Below are 27,531 nucleotides of genomic sequence, written 5' to 3' on the forward strand. Positions count from 1 at the left end.
GTACATCAACCCTGGCTCCACAACTTCGCCAAGGGAAAGGACAACACTGTCACTTGGACTATGTATGTATAATATGAATATTTCATCGGATATTCCGAGAGAGTATATATGTGAATTGAAAGAAATTTCATATGGCCAAAAGCACTGGATGCCATAGAATGCAACACATGTCGGTTAACCAGGATAGGTAAAAATAGCAGCATAACTATCTTGTTTCTTGCTAGCTTTACCAGGATAAAACAACACTCTTGTTGAAATTCACTTCCAATCCCGAGAGAAGTTCAAATAAAATAATAATTAACTTTACATTCTTAGCACTTTTCAAATCATCATCATTCATTAAACATAAAAGCAGGGTCATTTGGATATTCCAACATGTTAACACCATGGGAATTAATCTTGACCTAAATTCCAAATTAAACCATGTTTGTGTGCCTTTTACATAAGTAGGTGTAATGTATCTATTGCAATATTAAACATAATAGGAGAAAGGGAGCCCACCCCATCTCAAACCTTTTTTTGTTTCTAACAAAGGTTTAGTCTAGTCATTTACCATCACATCTACTTTACCTCTCTGCAGTTTGCATGACCTAATTAATGTGCTTAGTAGAAATATATTTTTCTCCATACCAAGTTTTAGAAATTTCTAGTTAATTTTGTGATATGCCTTATCAAAATATATTATAAAGAAAATTGCATCATCTATTTTCTATGAATTTCATGCAACACTTCATTTAAATCAGTGACACGACCAAGTATATGTCCACCTTTTATGGATGCAGCGTGTACTAGAGCAACTATTTATTAGCTCCCATGATAGCTCTGTTATTAATGACCTATTAAAAACCTTGAAAATAACATTGAGCAGGCAAATGGGTCTATATTGCTGCAAAGTACTAGTTCCAGATTTAGGCAGTCATATAAGCAAGCCATAATTAAATCTATTCAAATCTATTTTTCATTATATAAATCTCTAAACAAAGCAAGAAAATCACTTCGCACGATATGCCAACATTTATGCTAAAACTCTATTGTCAAACCATGAAGGCCAAAGACCATCTTATGTTTCATATAAAAAAACTACAATCCTAATCTGTTCTAAAGTAACTTCTCTATCTAAAAGTGTACTATCTAGATCATCCAATAAAACAGGCACATATCTATCTCTATATCTATATTACTTTAAAAGAATGTATGGTTTCATCTTTCACTTTCTTCCCACCATCCCTTCGTCCAACATCCGACCCACCACCGATTTTCCTGGTTTTCCATCCCTAATCTTTGGTAACTCAATAAACAGCAAAAAAATCCGATATGTAAACAAACAAATATTAATCAATATCTTACCTTTGGTAATCCAATAAAGCAGATCAATCACAGGCACATACCTATTTTGACAGTTTAAGACAAGATTGAAAATTTACACTTTATATAACCAAAACATTATTTTATTTTGTCTACTTGTTGTGCATCAAAATTTACCCCATACGATCATCTTATTTTGTTAAAAAATATTTGGTCCCCGTGGCAACGCACGGGCACATACCTAGTCAACATCAAGTGAAGTATTCAGCATATCAGCAGGTCCAAATACATCCTTATAAAATGTAGTGGCAAATAAGAATAGATCTCTATCTCCATGCATCACCTCATTACAAGATGTCCTAGATTGGTTTCCGGAGCAGTGGCCCATTTACGGTGGCCTGAGCAGGACTCGGCCATAGCGCAACCAAAATTCCCATTGACGCTCTGGGATAATCAAGGAGATTGGGGTCGTCAAATAGCATGATCCAATGGCAGTGAGCATCAAATCATTATGGTTGCTCATAGGTAGTTCCATTTTTTTTGTTTTTTTTGTTAAGATACATAATTTTTTTCCCTACTACGAGCTTTAGACATGAAATAAGAAGTTAGAGCATTTCTCCTTAGACCTTTGCAATCATTTAATTTCCCCTGTTTATGAATTTTCTATAAATCTTCTTCTATTTTTTCTTAGCTAGATAGTTATCTCTACTCAGCCTGCTAATTCACTTTCTTTATCTACATCATCAATAGCCTGCACAAAGAAAAATGTCTGCTTTTTTTCTAAAACCACACATAAATCAGGTTCCAACCCTTAAGTTTCTTTTCCTAAGAATTCTAGCTCTATTTTGCCACTGATCCTATCCTGTACACTCCTACCACAGTAAACATCACACGAAAACATAAGTAACCACTATATCTAGATCGTCTCTAAAAAACCAGCATAACTCAAATTTAAAATGTTTCATTATCAGATATAATAAAATCAATTATAACTACTCCCTCCATTCACAAGTATTTTCTTGGAAAATGGTGGATTTTATGGACTCAAAATAAAGCATCAAGTGGACACAATAAGCATACACCCGGTCACTGGACAGTTAAGATACACACAACCAGTCAACACACACAAATAAACACGCCGGTAAAGAGCAAAGTCATATAATATCAAAATTATGCCTAAGTGAAGAAGAAGAAAAACCAAGCGATTAAAACAGCAATCGACGAATATAAAAAGATGCTCTAACTTTCTTGTGAATTGATGGAAATAGAAATGTTTTAGTATGTTTATTCATTCATTTCAGTATGCATGTAGTTCATATTGAAATATTCAAAGCACCTTATATTTGTGAGCGGTGGGAGTATCAGATATCCTGCCCCTACGCAAACAATTTCGCCAAGATCGCAAGCCATACAGTAACAAAAGAACCAAACATCTAGGGAGATTCGGTAGAATCACTAATCAGAGGACAAGACCCCCTGGCAACGCATGGCACTAATCAAAGTTATAGGTCGTCGCCTAGCAGTCTCTCTACTCTCTACACACCCACCCAAACTTCCTCCGTTTCTTTATGTCCTGAGTACTCGGGATGCCCCTGCATATGTCGACACATCGTACTGCATCATGAGAGGATTTGCTTTAAGTAATTGTTTTCGCAGCCGGAGCCAGTTGTATGTGCTCAGTACCTTCCTGTTGTCACTTTGTCAGCATCAATCCAATCCAATCTAACCCAAACCAATGAATCTAAGCTGCTCGTTTAATTCTCGCGATCGGTGGTAGCCAACAACCAACCGATCTAGCTGCCTGATGAACTTGCTCGTCCACCCAATTAACGCGCTACCAACAGATTCCCTGTCTGTCAGTCTGTCTGTCACATTGGTCTAGTAGTACTAGCACATTACATGCATGCATGATTGGCTGCATCAATGCAGGAGCAATTTGACTATTCCAGAACGAGATACCATCTGTTCCTGCAACCTCCTGCACACACAGGCTGACATATGCTTCCTGTTTAGATTCTTCGGTTTGTGGGTGGTAAACTAATGGCATACGCTTGCTGTTTAGATTCTCCGGTTTGCGAGTAAACTAGGCTATTTGTGCGTGTTTCAACGGTCCTTGATTGGAATATTGTTGTTGAGCGTTACTGTTGATGTCGCCCACAGAGAGCGTACCCCTTGGATTCTGGTATGGGCCGGGGTGCACGCACATATCACATGTGAGACGATCCACCTGACAAGTGCACCGACTAGCTGCTGGTACGTACGTGTTGATGCGAGACGGTGCGATGGTGATAAATTATGTCACCTCTCGGCTGGGTTTCCCACGATCGGTGCACATATTCCTGTTCGGCTTGTCTGAAAAGATGCCATGTGTTGCAATGCCCTCGTACATGATGGCCATTAATAACTGTAGTTGCTTTTGGAACTACTGTGTAGTTTTCTCCCTAATCATCACTTGGTTTAGCTTATCAGGCCTGATATGTAGCCACAGCTACCATGACTAGCGTGGGTCTGTAGGGTCAGCAAATATACACGCACTGTGCGTTTGATTGTTTTGCGAATCATATACGCTGTATGTTGACGTCCACTAGTATACAAACCCAACCGGAGACTGTCCGGAAACCTTTCGGACGGTTTTCCTTGCCATTTTTTATGTGAAAACAAGAGTACGCACAAGAGTTTAGACAGGTTTAAGCCCTCACTGAAGAAGGCACGATGGACTCAGTTACCTCCAGTTGCTCACATGACAGAGGCGGCCTCCATATGCTCCATGGAGAGAGGCGAAACAGGTCCCACACATTGTCATTGAGGCTCGAGTATGATCTGCAGCACAGGAGCAACGACCACGGCGATGCCCTTGCCTACGGAGGTAGACGACATAGGAGGCAAGGCAGACAATGACGATGATCTGACCTTGGCACGAGCGGAGAAACAGCCGTAGAGCTATGTCCCCTTGTCTTCTACGAAACCAACACCAGGCACACGAGAAGGACACGACGTCGGAGCAGTCGGCAGCATAGTCAACACAAGGAAGAGCATGCTCAAGGTAACCTCCGGCTGCTCCAGAAAGCTCCCAACCTGCACCAACAAGCCTCGCGGCTTCTTAGACTGATCTGCCAGAGCGAACTGGGACTCCACTTCAGACGGGGTTGCGGAGCAAGCGATACCAAAGACGACAGATGCCCAAGACCCACGACAAAGCGCCACGGAGGGAAGTGCGGACTTCATCAGACCTTCACAGGAAGTTGAAGCTTGACGATGCTCGATGCCAAGGCGGGGCACGGACGGCATAACAAGGCGTGCCAACGAACTGAGTGGACACCAAGAGTTGCGGCACTCGGGCGCACAGTGACTGTTCCCCAAACAGCGGAAAGTTTGGTCCTGTTTTGGGCATGTACAATGATTCTATCTTAAGAGTGGCACGTAGGATAAATGATGAGGTAGAGGAAAGAGAAATCATAAGAGAAGGTTGTCTTATCTTATTTAAGAGAAGACAAGAGATGATCTCTTAGCACAATTTGTCTCATCATGTTTTTAGGAACAACTAATTATTGAAGATAAGACACAAAAATGACCCATTATAGACATGTTTTTTTGTCATCTCTAATTTAAATGCCAAACTTGAAATAAAACTATCTTATCAACCATTGTACATACCCTATATAGAATCAATTTCCATCTTGTATGTACAGCCACCGCATAACCAACCGAATAACGGTTGTATACAAGAACGAATGACCGATCATAGTTGTCTCGTAAGTACTCCCTCCGTACTCAAATATTTGTCTTTCTAGACATTTCAAATGACTACCATATACTAATGTATGTAGACATATTTTAGAGTGTAGATTCACTCATCTTGCTTTGTATGTAGTCACTTGTTAAAATCGCTAGAAAGACAAATATTTGGGAACGGAGGGAGTAGATTCGAAAAAAAATTACACACCTACAGACAGGAGAGATGAGAATGCCAAGCAGGCTGCGGATGGCCCCCACGTGATCGGATATCCATGCACGTGAAAATGCTCTGCAAAGGGAAACAAACTGTGTGCAAGCGTGCGTGCCAGTCCCACAGGAATACGCAAGGCGCGCACACGTGAAGCAACAACGGCACACTGGAATGGAACGACGGCACAGTCGCGCACGCGTGCGTCGTCGGCCGGGGCCGTACACGATGTGCAGCAAAAAGTCACGAGCTCGTAGCCCCATTCATCCGCTACTGCTCGCTACCTGTACGTCGGGGTCGGGCTAGGGACCAAAAACAGCGGCACGTGCATGCAGGGAGCCGCAAGTGTACGTGAAACGTACGCGTGCCGTGTGGGCACTCCGATCCGTACGGTACGATCGGGTCAGGGACCCAAAGAACAGTCGGCTGAGAGCTCCCGTGCACGCACCGGGTCGAGTGAACCAGCTCTATCGGGGAATTTTAAATATGTACTCCCATATCTATATACTCCCTCTTCTAAATATAAGTCTTTATAGAGATTCCACTATAAACAACATATCGTTGTAGTATATAGATGTATTTTACAGTATAGATTCAGTAATTTTGCTTCATATGTAGTCTATGGTCCCCCGCAAATTTTTTTAGAAAAATATGTAGTCTGCGGTGGAATCTCTACAAAGATTTATATTTAGGAACGAGGAGAGTATTTATGATAAGTCTAATGAAGCTAGTTTGATGTATAGTAGATGTTGACATGTTTTTTGACCAGGAACAAATGAAAGCTTCCATTAATAAGAACGGAAGGGGGTAGTATAGATATTGGCTACTACTAACAAGTATACTATGGAATCTATATATGGCAAGTCCAAAAAAGAATGTTGAGATGGTTCGCTGCCAGCATGTACCACATAATACTACTGCCATACTTGCGTTAGCGTGTACGGGTTGACGGTACGATACGTTGGACGTTGCACTGACACCACCATCGGTAGCACTCCATTGGAAGGAATGGAGCGTGTACGTACCATTTAACCTGCTTTGGCATGGACATGGCCAAATTGCATACGTATCCTGTTCATTCCGATATCATATAGGGATCTCAATTATATACCACGCCACTTCCGGCAAGAGGGAGCCATACTCTTTTGTAGCCATCCTCCCGTCTATTTGTGCTCTGCTCACAAGCCAAGCCCAAGCAGCAGCAGACACGCGAAAGCAAACTCACAAGGAGCGAAGAAGAAACCCAGCTAGGAGCGTCTGGTGCATTGGAGCAGGAGACCAATGGCGGGCCTCGGGTTCGAGGAGACGGAGCTCCGGCTCGGCCTGCCAGGCGGCGGCAACGAGGCCGAGGAGGCGGCCGCCGCGGTGAGGAGCTCCGGCAAGAGGGGCTACGCCGAGACCATCGACCTCGTGCTGAAGCTGGAGCCTGCGTCGGCGGCCGCGCCGCCGTCTGGGGACGACGAGGAAGTGGCCGACGGTGTCGCGGAGGCGCAGCCGCCGTCTCCGGCTGCTGTCGACGGGCAGTTGAAGCGGTCGCCGAGCCAGAGCAGCGTGGTCACCACCGCGCAGCCGGACGCGGACCCCGAGAAGCCGCGCGCGCCCAAGTACGTCCTCCTCCTCCTCGTCCCTCGTTACTTTTTTTGCATGCAAATGTGATTCCCTGTTACGTACTAGCTCGCTCCAGAAAAATCTCAAGGCCCTCCCGTGCCCTCAAAGAAGAGGATCATTCATAGTTCTTAGGATGAATGTGCTTTAATTTTCGGAAGAAAAATGTATTCCCTCCGTCCCATAATATAACGTTTTTGATACGACTATTGTCAAACACGTTCTTATATTATGAAACGGAAAGAGTAGTACAGTATGTTTTAGAACTAGCCTAGGAAAAGGAAACTAAGCTTTTGTAATTACAACATCATGCGTGCATGCTTCACTCTAGCACACAAATTTTAGTGGCATGCACGCTTGTGTGAGGGGGGAAAAGAGGAAAAAGCACTTTTGCACCGGCGTTTCCGGGGGAACGAGGGTACGTACAGTGATGAATGCAGCGACGCATGTGGTGGGGTGGGCGCAACAATGGCACGGGGAGAAGCGCAGCTAGTGCCGGCCCTGCCGACACGATAAAAAGGAAAAGGAACCTACTATTTCCCCCTGCAAACTGTGTCTGCACTAGCACTGCATGTCCTCGCTCGTCGCCATCATCATCATCACCGCCACCCACAACTTCTCTAAGTAAACAGTTAGTATTGATTAATTGATTGATTCATGTTTGGCACGTGGAGCAGGGCGCAGGCGGTGGGGTGGCCGCCGGTGCGGTCGTTCCGGAGGAACATGCTGGCGGCGGCGCTGGTGAAGGTGAGCATGGACGGCGCGCCCTACCTGCGCAAGGTGGACATGGGCACCTACAAGAGCTACCAGGAGCTGTCCAAGGCCCTGGAGAAGATGTTCAGCTCCTTCACCATCGGCAACACTCCGACTCAGGGGATGACGGGCATGAACGAGAGCAAGCTGGTGGACCTGCTCAGCGGCTCCGACTACGTGCCCACCTACCAGGACAAGGACGGCGACTGGATGCTCGTCGGCGACGTCCCCTGGGAGTAAGTAATTAGTTAAAGCCCATGCATGCATGTTTTCTCTTCTCATGTTGGTGCTACTCACTTACTAATAATCTCTTCTTCTTCTCGCTCTGGCAGGATGTTCGTCGCGTCGTGCAAGCGCCTCCGGATAATGAAAGGATCAGAAGCCATCGGCCTCGGTCGGTGCCCTCTTAATTTTCAGATTTACATTTGCATGCTCGATGGCCGTTTGCTAACTCCCTTTGTCTTACGGTTTTTCAGCGCCAAGGGCAATGGAGAAATGCAAGAGCAGGAGCTGATCGACGTAGTGTCCATTCCAAGATTACGACTCTGCTTGCCCCCACTCTGTACCATAATATACTACTGCTACTTCGCTACGATCCGGTCAAAGTTCCGTTATCGCCTCGATTAGTTCACTACTATCTGCATAAGTACGTATGTTCCAACTTGTTGTCATTTATACAATGTAGTATAGTATGTATACGTGAGAAAGATGTCATCGGCATGTCACTGTTTACGCACTACAGTAGTCAATATATGCCTTGTCATTTCCGTTTAGCGCACAGAAAAGGCAGAAGATGCCCTTCCATTATTTTTTATCCAGAAGAAAAGAAGTCAGATGGTGGGTACCCTACCACCACCAGTTTCCACTGCAGGGATCTTGCAGTTTGTCCAACAGCAGCGCTCAATTATCACGCTGCCGTTGGACAAATAATCGCCCGGCAGCCTTGTTTAATTATGATTATGAAGCTGCTCCGTGGCGTCCAGGTTCATTCCTCTGTGTTAATTAGACGTGTGTGTACACAAGAAACATTGCCAATGTTTCATGCGCTGGCGGTGTGATGCACACTCAAAACGCCCATCTCCATATACTCCCTCCTTTCTGGTTTATAAGGCTCAATTCAAAAATCTCATCAACCAAGGTAGATGATGAGTGGTGAAATATTTTTTGTAGTTTGCAAAAGCACCCAATTAATGCTCTTGTTTTTCTCAAAAAATTATGTTTATGGATGCATTAATTGCAATGCATGCATGCATAAAGTGCATGCATTGGTCAGTTCTCTCTTAATACTTGCATGCAATGATTTAATGCATCTTATAGTCTGAACATGTGATGAGGAACAACCAAATTAAGCCTTATAAAATGGAAAACTAAAATTTTGAGATAAGCACTATAAACTGGAAAGGAGGGAGTACTACATCTCTGAGCCACCTAAAGCAGGGGACAAGGCCATGTGCGTAGGGCCGGATAGGGGGATCATGTTCTTATACAAATTTATTTTCTTCTTGTTTTGAGTCGAGTTCTCATACAAATTTCAGTGGCGTCATACACTGCCGCACAGCTGTATTCTATGGCAAGGGTACGATTTATTGCTCCCTGGTTAAGCAATTAAAAGGGTGCAGCAACTTTTGTTGGCTCCTTTCATGCTACAAGTCCATCCGTCCCATAATATAAGATGTTATCACATCAAAAAGTAGTATCCAATAGGCGTTTGGAGTTGAAGGTACTACTTTATATTACGCATGACATGTTTCCTTGGAGGATCTTGTGTCCCCTAGCGATGATGACAAGCTTCAAGAAATGTGGTGATTTTCTATTGCTCCAACTAGAGCAAGCAAAAGAATCTTACATTATTTTCCTCCGTCTCGCAAGTCCAATCAAGTGGCATGACAGCAAAGATTGCCGGCATAAAGACTTTCTCCCTCACAACTGAAGGAATGGCATTTCAACAAGCATCTGGTCTAACAGGAAAAATTGACTTTATATGTGTCTGTACTAAGCAATGCAGCTGAACATGCCTGGCGGAATAGTTTAAATGATTCACAACTTTATTGCACCAAAAAATAATATGGTTACATATTAATTTGGCCAAGCGGAGCACACCAGTGGGAACCCAAAAACCAGTTGATGCAAGTTTCACTTCCATGTAGCAGCTTATACAACAGGCACATTACATATATTATGGGTTTGGAGATGCACAAAACAAATAAATAAATACTCGCCAATTGTCTAATTTCACAAATCAGAGTGCGCACAATGAGCGGTTCTCTAGCTATGGTTATGTGATTGTTATTATTAATCAAGAATCAAGATGAACAATGCACTCCGACCGCTTGAATCCAATCCATATTTTGTCCTCCGGTAGCTGAAACAAACAAGAGAGTCAGCGCATGCATCGGTAGGATGCTTAGGAGATATAACGTAGGATGCTTAGGAGATATCACGCGATGCGTGAAATGATGCTTGCCTGCTCTTGTGGGAACTGTGACAGCTGAACCCGTTTTGAACCGTCTGCTAGCCGCTTGCATGGAAGATGTGGTTCAGCTGCAGCGAACTCATTCAGAACCTGGCAAAATTTGTGGCAATACATTGGAAAACGAAGACAGGGGCAATGCTCTTTCACCTTTGTTGACTCAAAACTGTAAAGGTAAGTTGGCGGGTTTTCTTTCTTGTACCGGTTAATTTGTTGGGTGCCACTATATTTTTGTAAGTGTGCTGCTGTGCTTGAATTAATAAATTATTACAACTCAATTTAGCTCTTTCAGTTTGTTTCCGTTTCAAAAGTCCAAACTAAATTTTATTCTGGTTCATGTTTGTGTTAACTATGCAGTAACCATGTGTGAGGCTTGAACCAATTGCCAACTACCGGTAAATTATGATATATGGCGAAAAACGTTGGCTAACAGCATTATATTATGGCTTCATTTCATAGTTTACCACCAGAATGTTTCTCCACTACACTCTGAAATGCCAAGAGTATCAAAAGCAACTAACTTCGTCATTTTTAACTTAAACAAATTATATGGTAACCTGATACACCATCAAATGTTGCCTGACACATGGATAGAATGCGGAGTCACGGCCATCACTACTACCGTGATATATCTAACATCCACATATAGCCAGATTGGTGCCAGTAATGCCTAGTATTATGACAAAAATGATACAAGGTGACAATACTATGGATGGTAGATCAAGTGCCAACCTGATAGGAGCAAGAAATCAAAACCATCAGGAGATTGACGGGAGTACCTAGGTTTTCGTATACAGGTGGGCTTTAGTAGTATCCTTCATGTGTGCTGTTTGGGCCTGTAGACCTACAAAGTTGGAGGGCCCAGGATGTCACCTAAGCCTGCTATATCCTTTTTAAAGGAAAACAGAACATCTCAAATGATTCAGGTCCATATGAGCCCAGGCCAAAAACTCACTTCTAAGTGTTGGAAACAATCAGACAAAAATCATGTTCATAATTTTGGAGACACTTTGGGAGAAAAATCATGGTCCATATAAGCCCAGGCCAAAAATTCAGTTCTATTTTGGTTGATATCTGAAACTGCCAATTTTAGGCAAAAATTTATGATCATGTATGTGCTCTGTAACAAATACTCTGTAGATTTACAATTAGTATACACTCCTAACTTGTTTTATTTGCATACCATACAAATGGTCAGATTTTTTATCCGAAATTTTCAGGCTCATAATTCATCGTACAATGTGTATATACAATTGTTTTTATGACTGATACAACTTTGAAGTGATGTTTTTGAATTGTTAACTGGCAGCAGAAAATCCGCAGTTGGTTAGTATGCTACTATATACTTTTTTAGGTAGGCTGCAACAACTGCTTTGCGGTGCATAAGAGATAAGGGGTTTGTTACAGCACCTTAGGCTACAACATAGTTACACGCTACATAGGGCAGACTGTAATAAAGTAGGTGCACTGCTTCCAATAGTATGATTCCTAAGCTAAAGAAGCTTACAGCCTGATACACCTTCAGCTTCACAGCTTACTCCTTGCTAGACTCCAGTTGATACACATTGCTTCATTAGATTCTTTCTGTTTATCAGTTTCTGAAGGGAAAAAGGCAAGCCAAAAACCAAGAGCCAAATTAAATTATTTTTTCCACCAAATAGGAAAACGTCGCTATTTTCTCTAACTGAAATGCAGTTCAGACAGGAGTAAACTTTTTAGTTCAGTTCTGGTTTGTTTGGTTCAGTCTAATTATGCACACGCTTGCACATATTGGGTGGACCAAAAACACTGGTGAGCAAAATTCTTAAACAATATAAAGCTAATACTGAGATAGCATATTTCTCACTTCTTTTTTGAGATTATAGTTCCCACTTTCTGATTGCAAACGGTTACTGCTTAGCACTTCAAACATGTTAATCCAATAACCTTGAAACTACTGGCCAGCGCACATAAAGAAAGGGGTTTTGGAAGAAAGCTCAAGCTGAAATGAAAGTTCACTTCGGGGGTGAGGAAATGTTTTAACAAAGTAATACCTGGTTTTTTATTGCACCAATCAACATATCTTGGCATCCAAATGCATGTACATTCTTCAGATTTGGGCACTGAAGTAGCAGCCGCTCTGCAAAATATTTAAATTGTTTATAATAATAAAAGCGGCTACCAACTTTACAGCCTCATGAAAAAGTGACACAATACCTGGGTGTAGATTTGTACAAGTGTTGAGGTTCAGATCAATCAACTCTGGGCATTTCACATACAAAGCCTGCCATATGTGAAATTAGTAACAAGACTATATCCATAAAGGACATGAGTGAATCTCTGCTGGCAAAATTTGAAGGCTTACATCTATTGCTGAACAGCCCCATAGACTGAGCTTCTTCAAATTATCATGCTTTATGATTAGCTTTTGGCGCATAGGTTGCTTTTTTAAGGTGGGTAATTTTGGGCACAATCTAATCCTTCCATTGATCTCACCAAAATAAGCCCCCTGTTTTTCATTCTGCAAGTTAGAACGTAAGCTCATTCCACAGTCCATGAGCTGAAGTAGTGGCAATTGTGCTGTTGCGGCCTGGATCCCACCTAGAAAACACATAGAGAGATTCTTAACACTGGAACATGTAATGGTTGACTGGCGAATTCATTTTCGGTGGAGCAGAAATAAAAAACCATGAAATTCATATAAAGCTTACATGTAGTAATATTTGGGCAGAGAGCAAGGAGCAGCCTCGATAAAGTATGAGGGAACGCCTTGCAGATCATACCAACACCACTATCACTGATGCTAGATCTGAGGTATAATAAAAAAACAAGTAACTGCATAAGCTAATTTGAAGTATCACGCCATATGAAAATAATCATCACCTTTATGTTAATTCCATAACTTTAGTTTTATATCCAAAAGGATATATTGGAGCTTACCCACTTAAATCAAGCAATTCCAAGCTTGCACAAGATCTGACGATAGATGCAACAGCTGCATCTGTCATTTTTGAACCGAGAATCAAGGATAGCATGCACAAGCCCCTGATGAAGCAATAATGAGATTTGAGATTTAGAGGTTGAAATATTATGAAGCTGGAATTATAGTGAGAAGAGAACTATAATGCTATAGCTCAGATACAACAAGATTCTGGCTCGGCTACTTTGGGTCAGCCTGAGGGCTGGGAACAGTTTGTTTTCTGTTTTGTCTCGTTTCTAATAAAAATGGGGCAGGGGGAACCCCTTTTCTTCAAATAAAATAAAAAGAACTATAACGCTAGAGTTCAAATACAACAAAATTGTGCTAAGAGCATGGTGGGGTAGAAATATACCTGAGGTTGGCACCCTCTAGAGCGGACACGGCTTCATTAGATAGTTGAATTGATGATATGTGCAAATTTCTTAAGTTAGGGCACGATCGGCCCAGGCCATCCATCAAACTAACCAGGTCAGTACATTCAGTACTTTGTTGTGTGAAACACAGGGAGAGCTCGCTCATATTAGGGCAGCTTATGACCTACAACAAATTTGTGTCCAATGAATTCATGCCCACAATAAAGTTGATATAACTGTAAATACTAATAGCACACAATATTACCGATTCTGAAAGGGAGCAAAGATCTGATAGCCAAAGGACACTAAGACTTGACGAGCTTAGATTAAGAAAACCAAGATTAGAGCAACCACCGATTTTGAGAACTGAGAGAGAACGCTTCTCTGAAACAAGTCGACTTAGCTCCTCTCTGTTAGAATAGACCAACTTAAGTTAATATAGGAGCTGAACACGGAGATTGTGTGAACCTTCTATCCATTTGCATGACATTGCTATTTCAAAATCAACGCATATTCAACACAACTTGAATGGCAAGAAAATGGAACATAGACTAGTTTCATGCAAGCATAACATAACACGGTGTGACAAATCAACCAACAAAAGATCCAAAAATAATCAACCTGCAATTGCATTACATATGAAAAAAAAAAGTACAAATCCTCATTTACAAGGTAAAACTAAAATCACACCTTAACTGTATCTGACCTTGCAAGGTAGGCAACTATTAGTTGAGAAGAGAAGACACCTTTAAAACTAGTGATTCAAATTATAACAAAGCAAGTGTATTTGATATAAAATAGTGTAAACTAAATAACTTAATTTCAAAAAAGATGTATAGATGCCAACATTGCGTTTAGGATGTACGAGTAATGTTAGAGTTACAACATACCCAGTCATATTGTTGATTGCCTTGTCGGCCATGGTGATCTCCAGAGTTTCCAAACTTGAACAGGAAAATGCAAGACATGACAGCATGGTGGCATCAACAGCACTGAATCAAACATATACAAATAAGATACATGTCCCCAGTGAACACCTTTTATCGGCATAGGAAACAAACACGGGAGGACTGGAACTATATTAATTGTCGCTTTTGCTAGATCCAAAACAATGCATGGCTTTTACTAATCCACTCGCATCAACTTGGGTGCATACAGTAATTTCATTGTAAATAAGCAGGACAGAGAAACATATACTGAAGCACCAAAGCTAGATTTTAACGATGTTGCTTTGACCATATTTGGAATATCACAAAGCATTTACTTCACTTTAGGTTCAACTTACGTGCATATCATTATTTCACCATACATAACCAACAGCTGGATGTGAAAAGCTTTAAGAGACACAGAAGACAAGCAGTCTTGTCTTGTCATTAACAAGGCCCTAACTGCACACAACAATTGCGCACACAGATTCTAAAACTAGAAGTGGCATGTATAATCTTATACCAGAATATTATGGATGATAATCGATGATCAACCTGGGATGATCTATTGATCATGTATATAGAATAATGGGTCTAGCAACTACAGCATGTCACTATGTCAGTATAAGCCAACTTGTCAAATATAAATTTGATCAGTCACAACAAAGAAGACCTGAAAAGGCTCCTTTTGTTTGCACTACAAATATATGGATATTCCTTCTATGCAGACAAATGCAACAAGAAACATTATCAAATAACTGATTGCACTAACCAGTTTCTAGTGCTTTAATTATTAGTTTGTGGTTGTATCCTCACAGGCTCACAAGGGATAAGCAACAATAATTTTTATGTTCGGAAATAGCATACTGTTCTTGCAGTAATTGAGCATTTTGCATCACTGTAGACCAACTCCATTCATTATGCGCTTTCTACAATTCAACCAAGGCCTGGTAGAGGCTTTAAAACTAAAGTACGGGTAAAAAATCTGCAAATCAATCTTGCAGCACCAACAGAATATTGTCCAAAACACTGAAATCTCCAAACTCATTACCCTACATGAGTTTCAGCTGGCCACCAACTCATCCAAGAGCATGTCAAATTCAATATCCACAAAGACATGCATGATCTTCCATAAGCGAAGTTAAAAAGGCACAGACTGTCAGCATTTTCCATGATACCCTCTACTTTGACAAGTTTCTGTGCACAAACATAAATATAACCTACCACTTAGCATAGCAATCCAGAAATAAACATTCTGGAGCGAGTATCAGATCCGACGTCCGTTCACCTTGGAAGTCGTTCAGAAATCCCAGGTTCTCGATATACTACTTGTTATTATTGAATTTGTTTATATTAAGATTTTATTAGGAACATATATACTACTACTCCAGTGGTCATCTGTGTCGTAGCCTTATTAGCCATAAAAAAAAGCTGTGCATAACAGCTCGTGTCCGGAGCAGGCGCCGATCGAAGATCCAGCATCGATCTGGCCAGATCGCGTCAAATTCGCATCGCATGGGACAAGATTTGTTCAGATTCGTCCGGGTCCCCTCACCTTTCCATGTGGAGGACTAGGCGCGAGAGCGCGGCGCACCGGGGGAGCAGCGCGCCGAGGAGGCCGGCGGCGGCCGGGCGGAGGCGGAGCTCCTCGGCGACGCGCCAGACCCGGTCGGCGCAGTCGCGCCAGGCGCGGCTGACGGCGGCGGCGTCCAGTACCCCCCTGGGGCCGAGCCGGCGCAGGACCTCGACGACGAGGTCGACCGGCACGGCCCGGCCGCCCAGCTCCATGGTGCGGCCGGCAAAGTCATGGTCGGGCCTGGGCTTCTTCTCGGGGGAGGAGGGCGCGGGGGCGTCGTCGAAGGAGAGGGCGCGGCGGAGGCGGGTGTCCCCGGCGGAGGAGGAGGGCGACGGGGAGGGGGGCGCGGCGCCGTCGGCGGCGGCCGGGGAGGGGAGGTTGCAGACGTGGCCCTTCTTGGGCTGGCCGCATCGGCCGCAGTTGTAGCTGCCCCGCGTCTTGGGGCGCGGCGGCGGGGGCGGCTTGGCGGGCAGCGAGGAGGAGGAGGACATGGGGTTAGGGTTTGCCCCGCCGGGGGGGGGGGGGGGGGGGGGGGGGGGAAAGGGGGGGGGGGGGGGGGGGGGGGAGATTGGGGAGGGATTGGCGCCATTTTTTGGGGCACCGCAGGAGGAGACCCGGATGGGAGGGTGTGGCGGAGATGAGCCCAGCCCCGCCGCGAGCGCCCGCCCACGTCGACGTGCGGTGCAACCCACGGCTGGCTGGCTCGCTCGAGATTGATTTTCTTTTTCTTTTCTTTTGTTTTGTTAGTTGAACGAACGACCGAGGATGATGCAAGGAACTGGTGCGGCTTTCCGGCTTGCGTTGCAGGCAGCTCCTGCCCTTTTTTCTTCCCTCTTTTGGTTTGGTTGAGAGACAAGTTCGGGTTCGGTGCGGTTGCGCCTGTTTCGGCCCTACTTCCTTGGAACGTCCGCGAATCGGTTGACCGGGCAAAATCGGCGTTTTCGAAATTTGGAAATGTATTGCATGTAGCAACACTCGAGCTAGCAAGCAAAAGGAACATGCCTCGCGCATTTTCTCTCTTCATTTTCTCGTTGCGGCCTCTTTTTTCTTATATAATCTACTGTAGGTTGCACCTTTGTTGACCACCGCCTTTGTCTTCTTATCCTTCGCCTTTCCATATCGAGGATCAAGATTTTATTGGGAGGGGGAAGCATAATCTACCGTAAGCAATGGAACCAATCCGTTTTAAAATCTTACAGATGGTGTCAATTGGTGGTATAATAAACAAGTTGTTTGGTGTTTGTGCAGAGATAGGATCATGACAAGTATTTTTTGGTCCATCAAGCCATTTGGTCATGTGAAAGAAAAAATGTCTTGGAACCATGTTCGTTCATCATCGGTTGGTTTTAGAAAACAGGGAGCATATGCTTGGTATGACCATCCTCATCCAAAATTGAAAGGGTTTGCTTGGAAACTTGCTACTAGGAGTATGTCGATGTGGAAAAATAAATGCCAGGGAACTTCGAAAACTAACATTGAAATATCCAGAGTTGTATAGCATTTGTGTTTTGTAGCATTGGTGGTGAATGGCTTTGTGCCATGGTTCAATGCACGCAAGCTTTGCCTTTATGTGAATAAATGCACCGTGCTTGGATATCAAGCTTTGGTTATGTGGGTTTGGCATCTTCTAAAAATGAAATTATTCAAAAAAATAAAATCATACATCCAAGTTGCAATGTCCCTTCAACCGTTTCAAAGGAAAACATTGATATCCACCAAGAGTCTAGATGAGAAGAGTATTTAACCAAAACTATCACATTTCACGGAAAACGTGACAGAAAACTACCACTTTACGATTTTGTGCGGAAAACTACCACTTTTATCCTAATCAGTGGCAAAAAACTACCAAGTCTCGAAACTGGACGCTTCACCCGCGCTAAACACCAAACTAACCAGCCGGTCTTACGTTTCAGGCACCACGGTGGCCAACCGATGCCCGCCGCACGTTAACGGCGCGTCCGCAGTCGGAAACGACGTCGTCAGAGGATCAACATCAAATGGCCGGTCCCACGTTTTGGTGCATTGAACGCAAACAGACAACCGCCGTTTCCGACCGCGGACGCGCCGTTAACACGCGGCGGGCGGCGGTTGGCCACCGTGGCACCTGAAAAGTGGGACCGGTTGGTCAGTTTGGTGCTTAGCGCGGGCGAAGCGACCGGTTTCGAGACTTGATAGTTTTTTGCCACGAATTAGGACAAAAATGGTAGTTTTCCGCACAAAATCATAAAAGTGGTAGTTTTTTATCACGTTTTCCGTGAAATGTGATAGTTTTTGGTTAAATACTCAGATGACAATGATAAAAAGGAAATTAACTAAGTCTCAATCGACATAACTAAAAACATTATATACAGACTGATATGTATGTCTCGATGCAGTGTAGCCATTGTCAATGGTCCAAGTAAAAATGGGGGTGGGTACATGGTTGGCGCGAGCCACGGTGGTCATCGACACACCAATGTGATGGAGGAGACAAGGGAGATCGCACTAGAGTAGTCAGGGTCCCAAGACAGAACCACTACAAGCAGCAACGAAGGTAGAGCCCACTGAGGAGACCTCAGTTGGAATCGAGGGTTAACATCGAGGATGTTCACCGCGGTTTGAAAAAGGCACAAGTTGATCCTCGACTAGTGAATGTCAATAGGCCAGGGATTAGATCACACGGTTGCGACACTGTCATATTTTTTTATAAAGGACACTGCCACAATTTATAAAGGACACTGCCACAATTTTTATAAAGGACACTGTCATATTTTTTATAAAGGACACTGCCACAATTTTTTGGGTTGAGAGATAGCAAAGACATAAGTGGATGTGATCATGTTGCACACAGGGGCACAACTTAACAAAAGGTGATAGTTCTCTTTTATGTTGGCAATGTCACCTTGGTGGAGATAGAATACTCAAATTGAAACTACTAGTAGAAAGGATTTTCAAAAGCAAAACTTGAGTTATGATTTTTTCAAAAGCAAGACTTGAGCTTTTTTGGCACAAAATAGTTATGTCGTTAGGGCATCTCTAATGCGAACTCTCAAACAGCCCGCAGACGTCCATGGAATCATCCGACTGTCCGAAATCTCGCAAACCGGAAGCAAAGTTGTGGGAACTTTGCGGGCATCCGACCCTCCCCCATGCAGGACTCTGACACCCCCGGACCATCCAAAACCCCACCCAGAGCCTGCGTCTTCGTCTCTTCCCTCACTTGCTATTTTTTTGAGTGTTGTGGACCTAAGAAAAAACAATCAGAGGGCAGGGTTGAATGGCCGGCTTCCGTATTTGATTTCGTGGGCTGGTACGGACCAGTCTACAGTGTGACTGTTTTGAGAGCCGGCGTTAAAAACGCCCTTACAAGCGCGGGTGCTACACCAAGCAATGACACTATGTAAGTGAATCGTCATTGGTTAGTGGTGGAGATGCTAGGTATCATCTAGCATATTTAGACGGCATGAAGCCTTTGGCCTGAGTCGGGGATTCTCTTTGGCTGAGCTGCTGGTTGTTTGTGAATTTTCAATCTTTTGCTCAGTTCTCTTATAATACTCTCATGTCGTTAAGAAAAGGGATTGTTTAGAGACCTTTAATCTTTGGTCGTCGCGATTAATCTCGTTCAATTGTCACGCCTAATCTTAAGAAAAAGGGAAGAGAGCCAGCAGTTTCATCTGACTCAACATGTGAGTGGGATGGTATTCCAATAATTTCAGCATGTGAGTGGGACGGTATTTCAATAATTTTATGATTGTAAGAGCATCTATAGCCGGGCGCCTCAAACCGGTGTTCAAACACCCGGACGAGCGGACCGGTCACTGACGCGTCAAAAAAAAGATCCGGCCTCAAAAGTCCGGGTTGTCCCCTTCATATCCAGCCCAAATGTAGGCCGGATACGGGGCGGCCGGACGCGCCCGCCACGTTAGCACAACCAACTGTCGACCAAAAAAAGTCCCCATCAAAAAACCCAATCCGGAAAACCTACACTCACTTCAGTCTGCTCCGCTCCGTCACGTCTTCTTCCCTTATCCGATTTGATCACCCAAGCCCATCTCCAGCAAGCCGGCGAACATGTTGAACCCTGGCAGCCACTCGGACGGCTCCGTCGATGACGCGGATGAGCCGGCCCTCTGCACTACCATGGAGCAGTCGCGAGTGCACACAGGGGGGCTGTTCCGGATCTGCTTCGTCACAGCTCGCCTGCCGGAGCTGGCCCATCCCGGGTCGCGCAACTCCGCGCCACCTCTCTGTCGGCCCCACCCCCGCCAGTTGTTGCTCCGCAAGGGCAGCAGTGCGTTCTTGTGCCCGCTCCGCCGACGCCGCGAGCGCGCATGTTGGAATCGAAGGTGTGCGCCACCCGCCGCGAGAGGCAATGGGTAAGGGAGAGGGAGGCGGTCGAGCAACCTATTCACTGCCGCTGCGGGTTGCCGGCGGTGCCCGATAAGAAGAAGCGGCTTCTCGCGCGAGTCTACTGCCGGTCACTTACGACCGCGGAGACGGAACCTCGCCGGCTCCAAAGGAAGAACGCCAAGGCACCCCGGCTAGCCATTGAGCAGTCCGAGCGGGAGCGGCGGAGGCAGAGGTGGCGAGGATGGCCAAGCTCAAGCACAAGTAGGAGCAGGTTGTCCGACATTTGAAGGGTTGCATCATCATCTCCTCTTCTTCCGACGACGACATCAACTCCGATGACCCGCCTCTTGTCGCGGACGCCTACAACAGCAACGGCGGCCGGAAGGGCAAAGGGCTGGTGAGGAAGTGGTGAAGCTCCTCACGTCTTCGTCTTTACTTTAAAATTTGTATTAATCTAGTTTATACTTGCCCGTCGTTTAAATGGATTGTGTGAACTTTGGCGATGTTTTGGAGATCCTGGTGATCCTTTGGTGATCAAAATGTGCATTTCCATGTCCAATTTTATGTCCATTTGATGATCTACGTTGCATGATTTAGTATGGGTATAGGGTAACGAATATGAGATACACGAATGTGGACGACAAGAATTGAAGTGCCCGTGGACGCGCCCTCCTATGTCCGCGAGCGTTTGAGGGGCCGAATTTAGTGACCGCACTTGTAGATGCTCTAATGTCTTCTAGTTTTAATAAAGCTCCCCGAATTTCAATGGAAACAATGATGGAGTTATACAAAAGACCATAGATGCTCCATGGCTCGGGCTCCACAGGTGCTCCAGGTGCCGGATGTCCGGACCGAAGTCCAGATGCCCAGGCTAGATCCGAAAAAGCAGGTCTAGAAAGCTATGCAGGGAGCCCTTTTGTCAGGCCTTAGCCCGAATATCCGGATTTGGTCCAAATGTCCACCCTCGGTGAATGGACAACCTTATCTTCTTCACGTTTCTTTCGTTTCCGCTTCAACTTCCCTGGTGGGTTGTGTAGCCGTACTCTTGTGTTTGGACTCCTCCTTGACAAGTGTGAAACTTCATGACCGAGTTGCAGATGGCATATCATTGATGCGATATCGACTTCACATTGCGTTGATGGATGCCGTATAAACTCCGCATCTATGACCAACCACGCTTCGCACATCAACTCATCCTCGATCATCAAGTACCCCGCCATGTACTCCAGAAAACAACGATAAGTTAAAGAAAAAGCTCAATGTCAATTGATTGAGTGTGGTGTCGGCCATGACGTCGTTGGCAGGAGGAGGGGGGGGGGGTACCTGCCTGCGGAGGGATGGTTGTGACGGCGTTATAGTCCAAGGAGCGGAGGCGCGTTTGCGGGCCGCAAACATCCTACGATGTCGAGGACATTGGACGAGGAGGGTATGAATGAAAAGCAAGAAAGGACACAAAGATGAAATGAAAGAAAAGTGGGGATTTGAGTGGACAGCCGCAAAGCATCCCCCCTCCGCGGGTGTCGTAGACAAACTTTGTTTTCCCTTTGGCGAGAAAAACAAACTGATGAACGCGCAAATGTAAGCTGGTGACCTTTTGGCACTTCGATGCTGATTATTTGACTCTCGTCAAGCCATCTCGCAGCCGCGGATTCGTATGTTTGACAATGGCATGCCGTATATTCTCATCGTGCTCAGGAACGAGTTGACCATCCACATTAAATACCTTTCATAGAAGCAAAAAAAAAAAACAGAGTCTTGCACAGAGGAAAGAGGGCTTCCTCGAAACAACGAATACAAGGAAGCACATGACGACTGACGAAACAATAACAAAGTATTACTCTAACTAAGAATAACTCGGTAACCAGAAAATCAACTAGCTAGTAAATCTTGTGCTGCGAAATCACATTCTGCTTCTTCGCATCCGACGAGTAATTTCCTGCGACAATAAGACAGGTTTAGTCGAAGGGAAAGCAGAAAGATGCAGCTAGCTAAAATATTCTGAACGACCGGATTAGGCACGCACATATTTTGTTGAAGCTGGCAATGTCGCAGCTCTGCACGAACTCGTCGACTGGCTCGGCGCAGAGACGGTCCTCGATGAGGTCGTCGACGGACACGAGATCGTCGACGATCGTCAGCATGATCTGCATCTTGCTCATCCCGTACCCAACCGGAACAAGCTTGGCTGCGAGAACAAGGTGGCATAGTTCAGATACTTAACCAAAATCAAGTTCTTGATTAAGAGGTAGCAAGGAAGTCAAACATAGCTTCGAAAGAAAGAAGGAAGTCAAACATACATGCACCCCATGTCAGTCCTTCCATGGCGACGCTCCGTGCGGCTTCCTCGAGCTTGGCCATGTCGGTCTCGTCGTCCCACGGCTTCACGTCGAGCAGAACCGACGACTTCGCGCCCGCCATCGATTCTCTGTAGATAGTGAGTAGGGTTACACAAGTGTCAGAAAATAAAGCAAACTACAACGGCGACATTGTTTATCTCCAAAAATACGTGGGCAGGCGATGGCGGCGGTCTGATGGTGGACTTGGGTGTCGACGAGGTAAAGGCGACGTGACGCAAAGCAAACGCTAGTACGCTACGGATGGAGACTTCTTGGAAGACTACTCCAGGGGAGGAGACTCACCGGTGGAGCCGCCGCGAATCGACCGACTACGACGAAGGCGACGGAGCTCGGTTCCGGAGACGGAGAGGGGGCGGCTAGGGTTTGGAGCGTTTGGCGTACGTGACGTGATGACCGCCATCAAATTAAATAGGCATGCAACCGATCGAGAAGGCCGACGGCGTCACGGCTCGGGAGGGCTCCGTGCGTGCGTCGATCGGGCGTGTCTAACTCGAATCCGGACAGGTCCCGCCTCGTGGACGATCGATCCACGGTGCGTGCACTGCACTGCACGGCCGGGTTGGACGGAAAGGCGTACGGCCGCGTCGAGGTTGATGCAAGGCAACTTCCACGTTCGGCACGCAATCCTCCAAACTAAAAAACAATGAAAATTGCTCTCGGGAGTCAAAACGTTCTGTGAAAATACCAAACCAACTTTCGACGATTCAAACGTTCCGTATATTTCCATCCTAGCGTGGTCTTTGCTGACGATGTCCGGAAAGTAGCGGTGTTTTGGTTGCTCCCATTTGATCACATCGTCATCACGGTCTATCTTTTTTTGTGTGCGTGTGGATGTCATCACGGTCTTCTGCTTGGTACAGCCCGGTGAAGATGGAACGAGTCAACGGCTTGCCTTGCCAGCGGCGTGTCCTCGCTTTTCAAACCTCAGAGACTAGTTCCTTTCAAAACAAAACAAAAACCTTTGAGCTTAGTTCAGAGTTTTTTTTGGAGGACTGAGATTAGTGTCAAAATGCTCTTATATTACGGGACGGAGGAGTATTACTCTAAAAGTTCACGGAAAGTACAAATCATCTCAGACATAATGAAAATCACGTCCAGATTCCAAGACCACCGGACGACCACTGTTGCCGCCAGAACGAGCCGCCAACGCGATGTTGTCGCCGTTCCCCTACCGAAGCCGGTTTGACCTAGTCGATGACAACTGAGAAGTCTTTGTGCAGGTGTCCCTAAGGACAAGCGCCCTGGAGCTGTAGTCGTCGTTGTTGAACCCTTGCATAGATCTGAAACACCTGGCACAAAATTTCACCACATGACGAGAAATCCTTACCTCACCGCCCGAAGGAGACAACAAAAATCTGCGCTGGAGCTCCGTCGACTACGTCTAGACGGACGAACTCGAGAAGAACCGGAGCCCAGAAGACAAAATTGAAGAAGAAACACTGTCATCTGTCCGAGTACTGCACCTCCAAGGTCTAAAAAAAAATCCTAACTTAAACTACTCACCGGAGCGGACGCATCAGATTTATCCTCCTTGCCGCCGGCCGTCAAAGCGGCAGGCAAAAGGGCGGCGAATCCACGAACCTGTCAATGAAGTCTGTAGGGGAGAGTTTGTCGTAGCGGCCAAGGATCATGGGAGGAAAACTAGAGGGATTCACACGTACGCCTAAGATTAGTTAAGATTGTGTCAAGAAGAATGTAAAGTCGGGGAGGACCCGTATCTCTTTACTCCTCAGCAAGAAAAGCTCCTTCTACTCTCGTCGGTGCCATCGCCAGTCCGCCTCATCTTTGGTGTCCTCCGGGCCATGGAGGTGTGGAGGATCTCACCCCCTCCCCCCCCCCTCCGGCCGCAGATGGGAGGGACCCCGTTCTTGTTTTTGTTAGGTGCAGTGTCTTGGTTGACGCTGTGTGACGACGATAATGTCCCTTAGTAGGAATAATGTCTCCCACGTTCTCTCGTCTCAACGGTACATCTAGCATCGTCAAACACGTGGAGGTGTGTCTTTGTCGGATCTCGCGGGATTCGTTCGGTCTTCGGTGGATCTGTTTGGATCCGGTTTTCGTCCGTCTTTGTTTGAGTGTTTACAAGTTTGATCTTTCTGGTCTACGACTTTCTTCATTTGTGATGGTTGCTGCTCTGGTGCATTGGTCCTATGGGGCTTAGCATGATAAATTCCTGACCATCTACCATAACAAGTTTTGTCTGGCTCCGATAAGAGAGGGACGATGACAGCGGCGCATCTTCGGCTCGCTTCAGTGCTTGTAGTCGTCGCTAGGTGCTCCACGGACACGGTTGTAAATTTTATTACCTTTGTTGTTTTTTTACTATCATGGTTGAAAATGAATACATTGAAAATTTCTTGGAATTCTTTACCGACTGTTTCCCCATAGAGAACAATTGCTGCCAGACACATGAAGAAACGATAAGATTGCAATTGGTAAGTGTAAAGTACTTTGATGTAAAATTAAGGTTTATCGATATTCTTGCATTTTCTCTCTCTTTATTTTCATCATTGCTCTGCTTCGTAAAATTTTGTGTTTTGATCCTTTTATGAAACCTATTCGAGATATGACCCTAGATTGAAAAAAAAATCGAGATCTGACCTTTTTGCTACCGCCAGAGTCCATGTCGGTAGGGTCTAACAGCCTACCGCCAGAGACTTTGGCGGTTGGAAACATCGCTACCGCCAAACGGGCTGGCGGTAGCCTGCACAATCCTACTGCCAAAGTGCTTGACGGTAGGCACGAGCACGCACTGTGTTCAATACTTAGAAGGTTTTTGGCGGTAGGGCATACAACCCTACCGCCAGGGTCCTTGGCGGTAGCCTGTTATACCATACCGCCATGGTCCCCGACGGTAGTAAAAGGGTCAAATCTCGAAAAAAAATTAAAACTAGAGTCAGATCTCAAATAAGTTTGAGAAAATGATCAAAACACAAAATTTTAGCCTCTCCGCGCGAGAATGCGCAAGAATGCAGGTCACATCGCGAATCGTCGTCCCATCCCACACGACCATCCAAACACCCGCCCGCAGGCGCGACCTCCCAGGAAACAAACACCGGCATGTCAATCTACGCGCGCGACGCGGGCTTCCTCCTCCGCTACTCTGCTCTGCTAATCGTCCCTCACTCACCACAAAGACAAGGAGCAGAAGCACGAGTGTGCTACTAGGTAGGTATATGGCCGGCAGCATACGACACGCGTGTTCCGTTCCACCCGGGGTGGGGCAGCAGGTTGCGCTTTCCCTTCGTGATAAGATTGCACCATTTCCTGCTCCTCCCTCCCCGTCGCCCTCTCCCTCTCCTCTCTCTCGGATCAAGCAGTGTGTTCTCAGAATAGCAGGGCATAATGCGGCCGGCAGGCTGGCACGGGCATGCACTTTCTGCAACGGAACTGCGCCAGCGCCAGGGATGCGACCCATTCTTATCTCGAGGCAAAAAAAAAAAAACACAACAAAACACGAAGAGCCCAGGTCACTGTAGTAGGTTGTATTTAAGGCTCATGGCTAGTTAAGATCCGGGTTAAAGTGAGCAGCAAGGCAGCAACATGCATTGCAGCCCCAACATGCGGGGCACGTACTCTACTGCTAGTGGGCCAGGCCAGGCTAGGCTATGCGTGATTAATTGCAAAAAATCAACCAAACCATCTCAATTCTCTTGTCTGACAAAAAGAGCACTGATTATCTAGAGACAGAGAACACTCGTCACGTGTGGAAAACATGTTGTTCTTTATCCTTTCCGGAAAAGAAAACACGTTGCTGCCCATTGTTTTTTGCACATACGTAAAGAGGCCAACCGAGATCGCATCCGCATCCGCATCCGCCGCACAAAAGCATAGATCACCAATCTTCAGAAGCAAGACAGACAAGGAGAAACAATCCGAATCCTTCTTAACTATGCCAGGACTTTGAGGCTTCCAAAGTCCTTCCTTGCGAAATTGGTGGGCCATAAGCTCGGCCGATGGACTGCAGGCCAACATAGTTTGGGACCCCCTAGTCCTAGACATCGTCACCGGGCCATCCGTCGGATGAAGGGGCTCATCTTCATCTTTGGTTCCTCCACAGACGACAATGACGACGAACACGGCTCTGACTCCGACGACTCGAACGATCCACCTGCCGCAAACACCTACAACTACGGCGGCGACTAGAAGGGCAAAGAACTTGGGGAGGAAGTGGTGAATTGCTGCCGTGCATGTCATTAATTTCTAGTTTTTTAGCACTATAGTTAGATCCCGCCCGTCGTGAATGTAGATTATGTGAACTTTGTTTCGAGATTCCTTGGTGATCGGGATGTGCGTATCTATGTCCCGTCTCATAGTCGGCGTCGGCATGATCTATGTACTTTTTATTCACTTTGCATGCTTGGTATGAACATGGTGTATCAGATATGAGATAAACAAATACGAAGGACATAAATCGAGGATTGTCCGCTTCGGTCAGTAACGTGTCCGTGGACGTTTGAGGGCCGAATTTGATAGACGCTCTTATGCGCCAGCTCACGTAGCTCATATTTTCGAGGAAGGCATCCATTTTTTCTACTTTATTTTCAATCATTTCTCCCCTGGTTTGGTTGCACAAGAATGCAGGTCACGTCGCGAATCGCCGTCCCGTCTCATCCCACGCATCCAAACCGTACGGGTGCAACGCCCGTGCGGCCTCCCAGGAAACCAGCACCAGCCTGTGCCAGTGCCCGTCTCCATCTGTGCGCGCGACGCGACCCAAACCCATGGGCCCGCCACCGCGTCTCTCAACACATACACAGACACTCACTCTCACAAAGCAGAAGCACGACCGAGTGTACATGGCCGGCAGCATACGTACGGCACGCGTGTTCCGTTCCACCCGGGTGGCAGGTTCGCCTCACGCTTTCGTGATAAGATTGCAGTGCACGACTTCTCGTCCCTCCCCGTCGCCCTCTCTCTCGGCGACCAGCATTCAGCAGCAGCAGGTTCTCAGG

General features: G+C 45.7%; 3 protein-coding genes across 12 annotated transcripts; 1 reads left to right on the top strand and 2 right to left on the bottom strand.

The window, feature by feature from the left end:
* The first annotated feature begins 6,360 nt into the window (after positions 1–6,360).
* Positions 6,361–8,379, top strand: LOC125510535 (auxin-responsive protein IAA30-like). Its single transcript, XM_048675751.1, has 4 exons — positions 6,361–6,852; positions 7,531–7,842; positions 7,939–8,000; positions 8,083–8,379. Exons 1-4 carry the CDS (start codon positions 6,530–6,532, stop codon positions 8,118–8,120), a joined length of 735 nt encoding a protein of 244 aa, XP_048531708.1. The 5' UTR covers positions 6,361–6,529; the 3' UTR covers positions 8,121–8,379.
* Positions 8,380–9,630: 1,251 nt separating this feature from the next.
* Positions 9,631–16,581, bottom strand: LOC125510534 (F-box/LRR-repeat protein 17-like). 10 transcript variants are annotated; one of them, XR_007284654.1, is made up of 12 exons: positions 15,870–16,581; positions 14,279–14,380; positions 13,654–13,798; positions 13,388–13,572; positions 12,996–13,100; positions 12,767–12,864; positions 12,421–12,656; positions 12,273–12,339; positions 12,110–12,195; positions 10,856–10,920; positions 10,071–10,147; positions 9,631–9,968 (listed from the first exon to the last, which is right to left on the bottom strand). XR_007284654.1 is itself a non-coding variant. In XM_048675750.1 (11 exons), the coding sequence occupies exons 1-10, from the start codon at positions 16,379–16,381 to the stop codon at positions 10,118–10,120; spliced, it is 1,566 nt and encodes a 521-aa protein (XP_048531707.1). In that variant the 5' UTR covers positions 16,382–16,580; the 3' UTR covers positions 9,631–9,968; positions 10,071–10,117. The 10 variants fall into 10 exon arrangements, 3 of the variants coding, with proteins under 3 accessions (XP_048531707.1, XP_048531704.1, XP_048531705.1); XR_007284652.1 differs by having other exon boundaries at positions 10,071–10,169; XR_007284653.1 differs by having other exon boundaries at positions 10,071–10,169; positions 10,809–10,920.
* A 5,626-nt stretch (positions 16,582–22,207) lies between these two features.
* On the bottom strand, positions 22,208–22,663 carry LOC125507339 (elongation factor 1-beta-like). The gene is made up of 2 exons (XM_048671952.1): positions 22,517–22,663; positions 22,208–22,404 (listed from the first exon to the last, which is right to left on the bottom strand). Exons 1-2 carry the CDS (start codon positions 22,635–22,637, stop codon positions 22,208–22,210), a joined length of 318 nt encoding a protein of 105 aa, XP_048527909.1. The 5' UTR covers positions 22,638–22,663.
* Positions 22,664–27,531: the final 4,868 nt, after the last annotated feature.

The sequence above is a fragment of the Triticum urartu genome, chromosome 5, assembly GCF_003073215.2.
Source record: "Triticum urartu cultivar G1812 chromosome 5, Tu2.1, whole genome shotgun sequence".
Classification (NCBI taxonomy): domain Eukaryota; kingdom Viridiplantae; phylum Streptophyta; class Magnoliopsida; order Poales; family Poaceae; genus Triticum; species Triticum urartu.

Excerpts from the sequence above, each read along its gene's own strand:
- LOC125510535 (XM_048675751.1), top strand. The coding sequence starts at position 6,530 with ATGGCGGGCCTCGGGTTCGAGGAGACGGAGCTCCGGCTCGGCCTGCCA. Across the intron at positions 6,853-7,530 it reads GAGAAGCCGCGCGCGCCCAA|GGCGCAGGCGGTGGGGTGGC; the intron begins GTACGTCCTCCT and ends CACGTGGAGCAG. Across the intron at positions 7,843-7,938 it reads GTCGGCGACGTCCCCTGGGA|GATGTTCGTCGCGTCGTGCA; the intron begins GTAAGTAATTAG and ends TCGCTCTGGCAG.
- LOC125510534 (XM_048675747.1), bottom strand. The coding sequence starts at position 16,381 with ATGTCCTCCTCCTCCTCGCTGCCCGCCAAGCCGCCCCCGCCGCCGCGC. Across the intron at positions 12,196-12,272 it reads TTGTACAAATCTACACCCAG|AGCGGCTGCTACTTCAGTGC; the intron begins GTATTGTGTCAC and ends AATATTTTGCAG. Across the intron at positions 10,170-12,109 it reads TTGGTGCAATAAAAAACCAG|GTTCTGAATGAGTTCGCTGC; the intron begins GTATTACTTTGT and ends AAATTTTGCCAG.
- LOC125507339 (XM_048671952.1), bottom strand. The coding sequence starts at position 22,637 with ATGGCGGGCGCGAAGTCGTCGGTTCTGCTCGACGTGAAGCCGTGGGAC. Across the intron at positions 22,405-22,516 it reads AGGACTGACATGGGGTGCAT|CCAAGCTTGTTCCGGTTGGG; the intron begins GTATGTTTGACT and ends TTGTTCTCGCAG.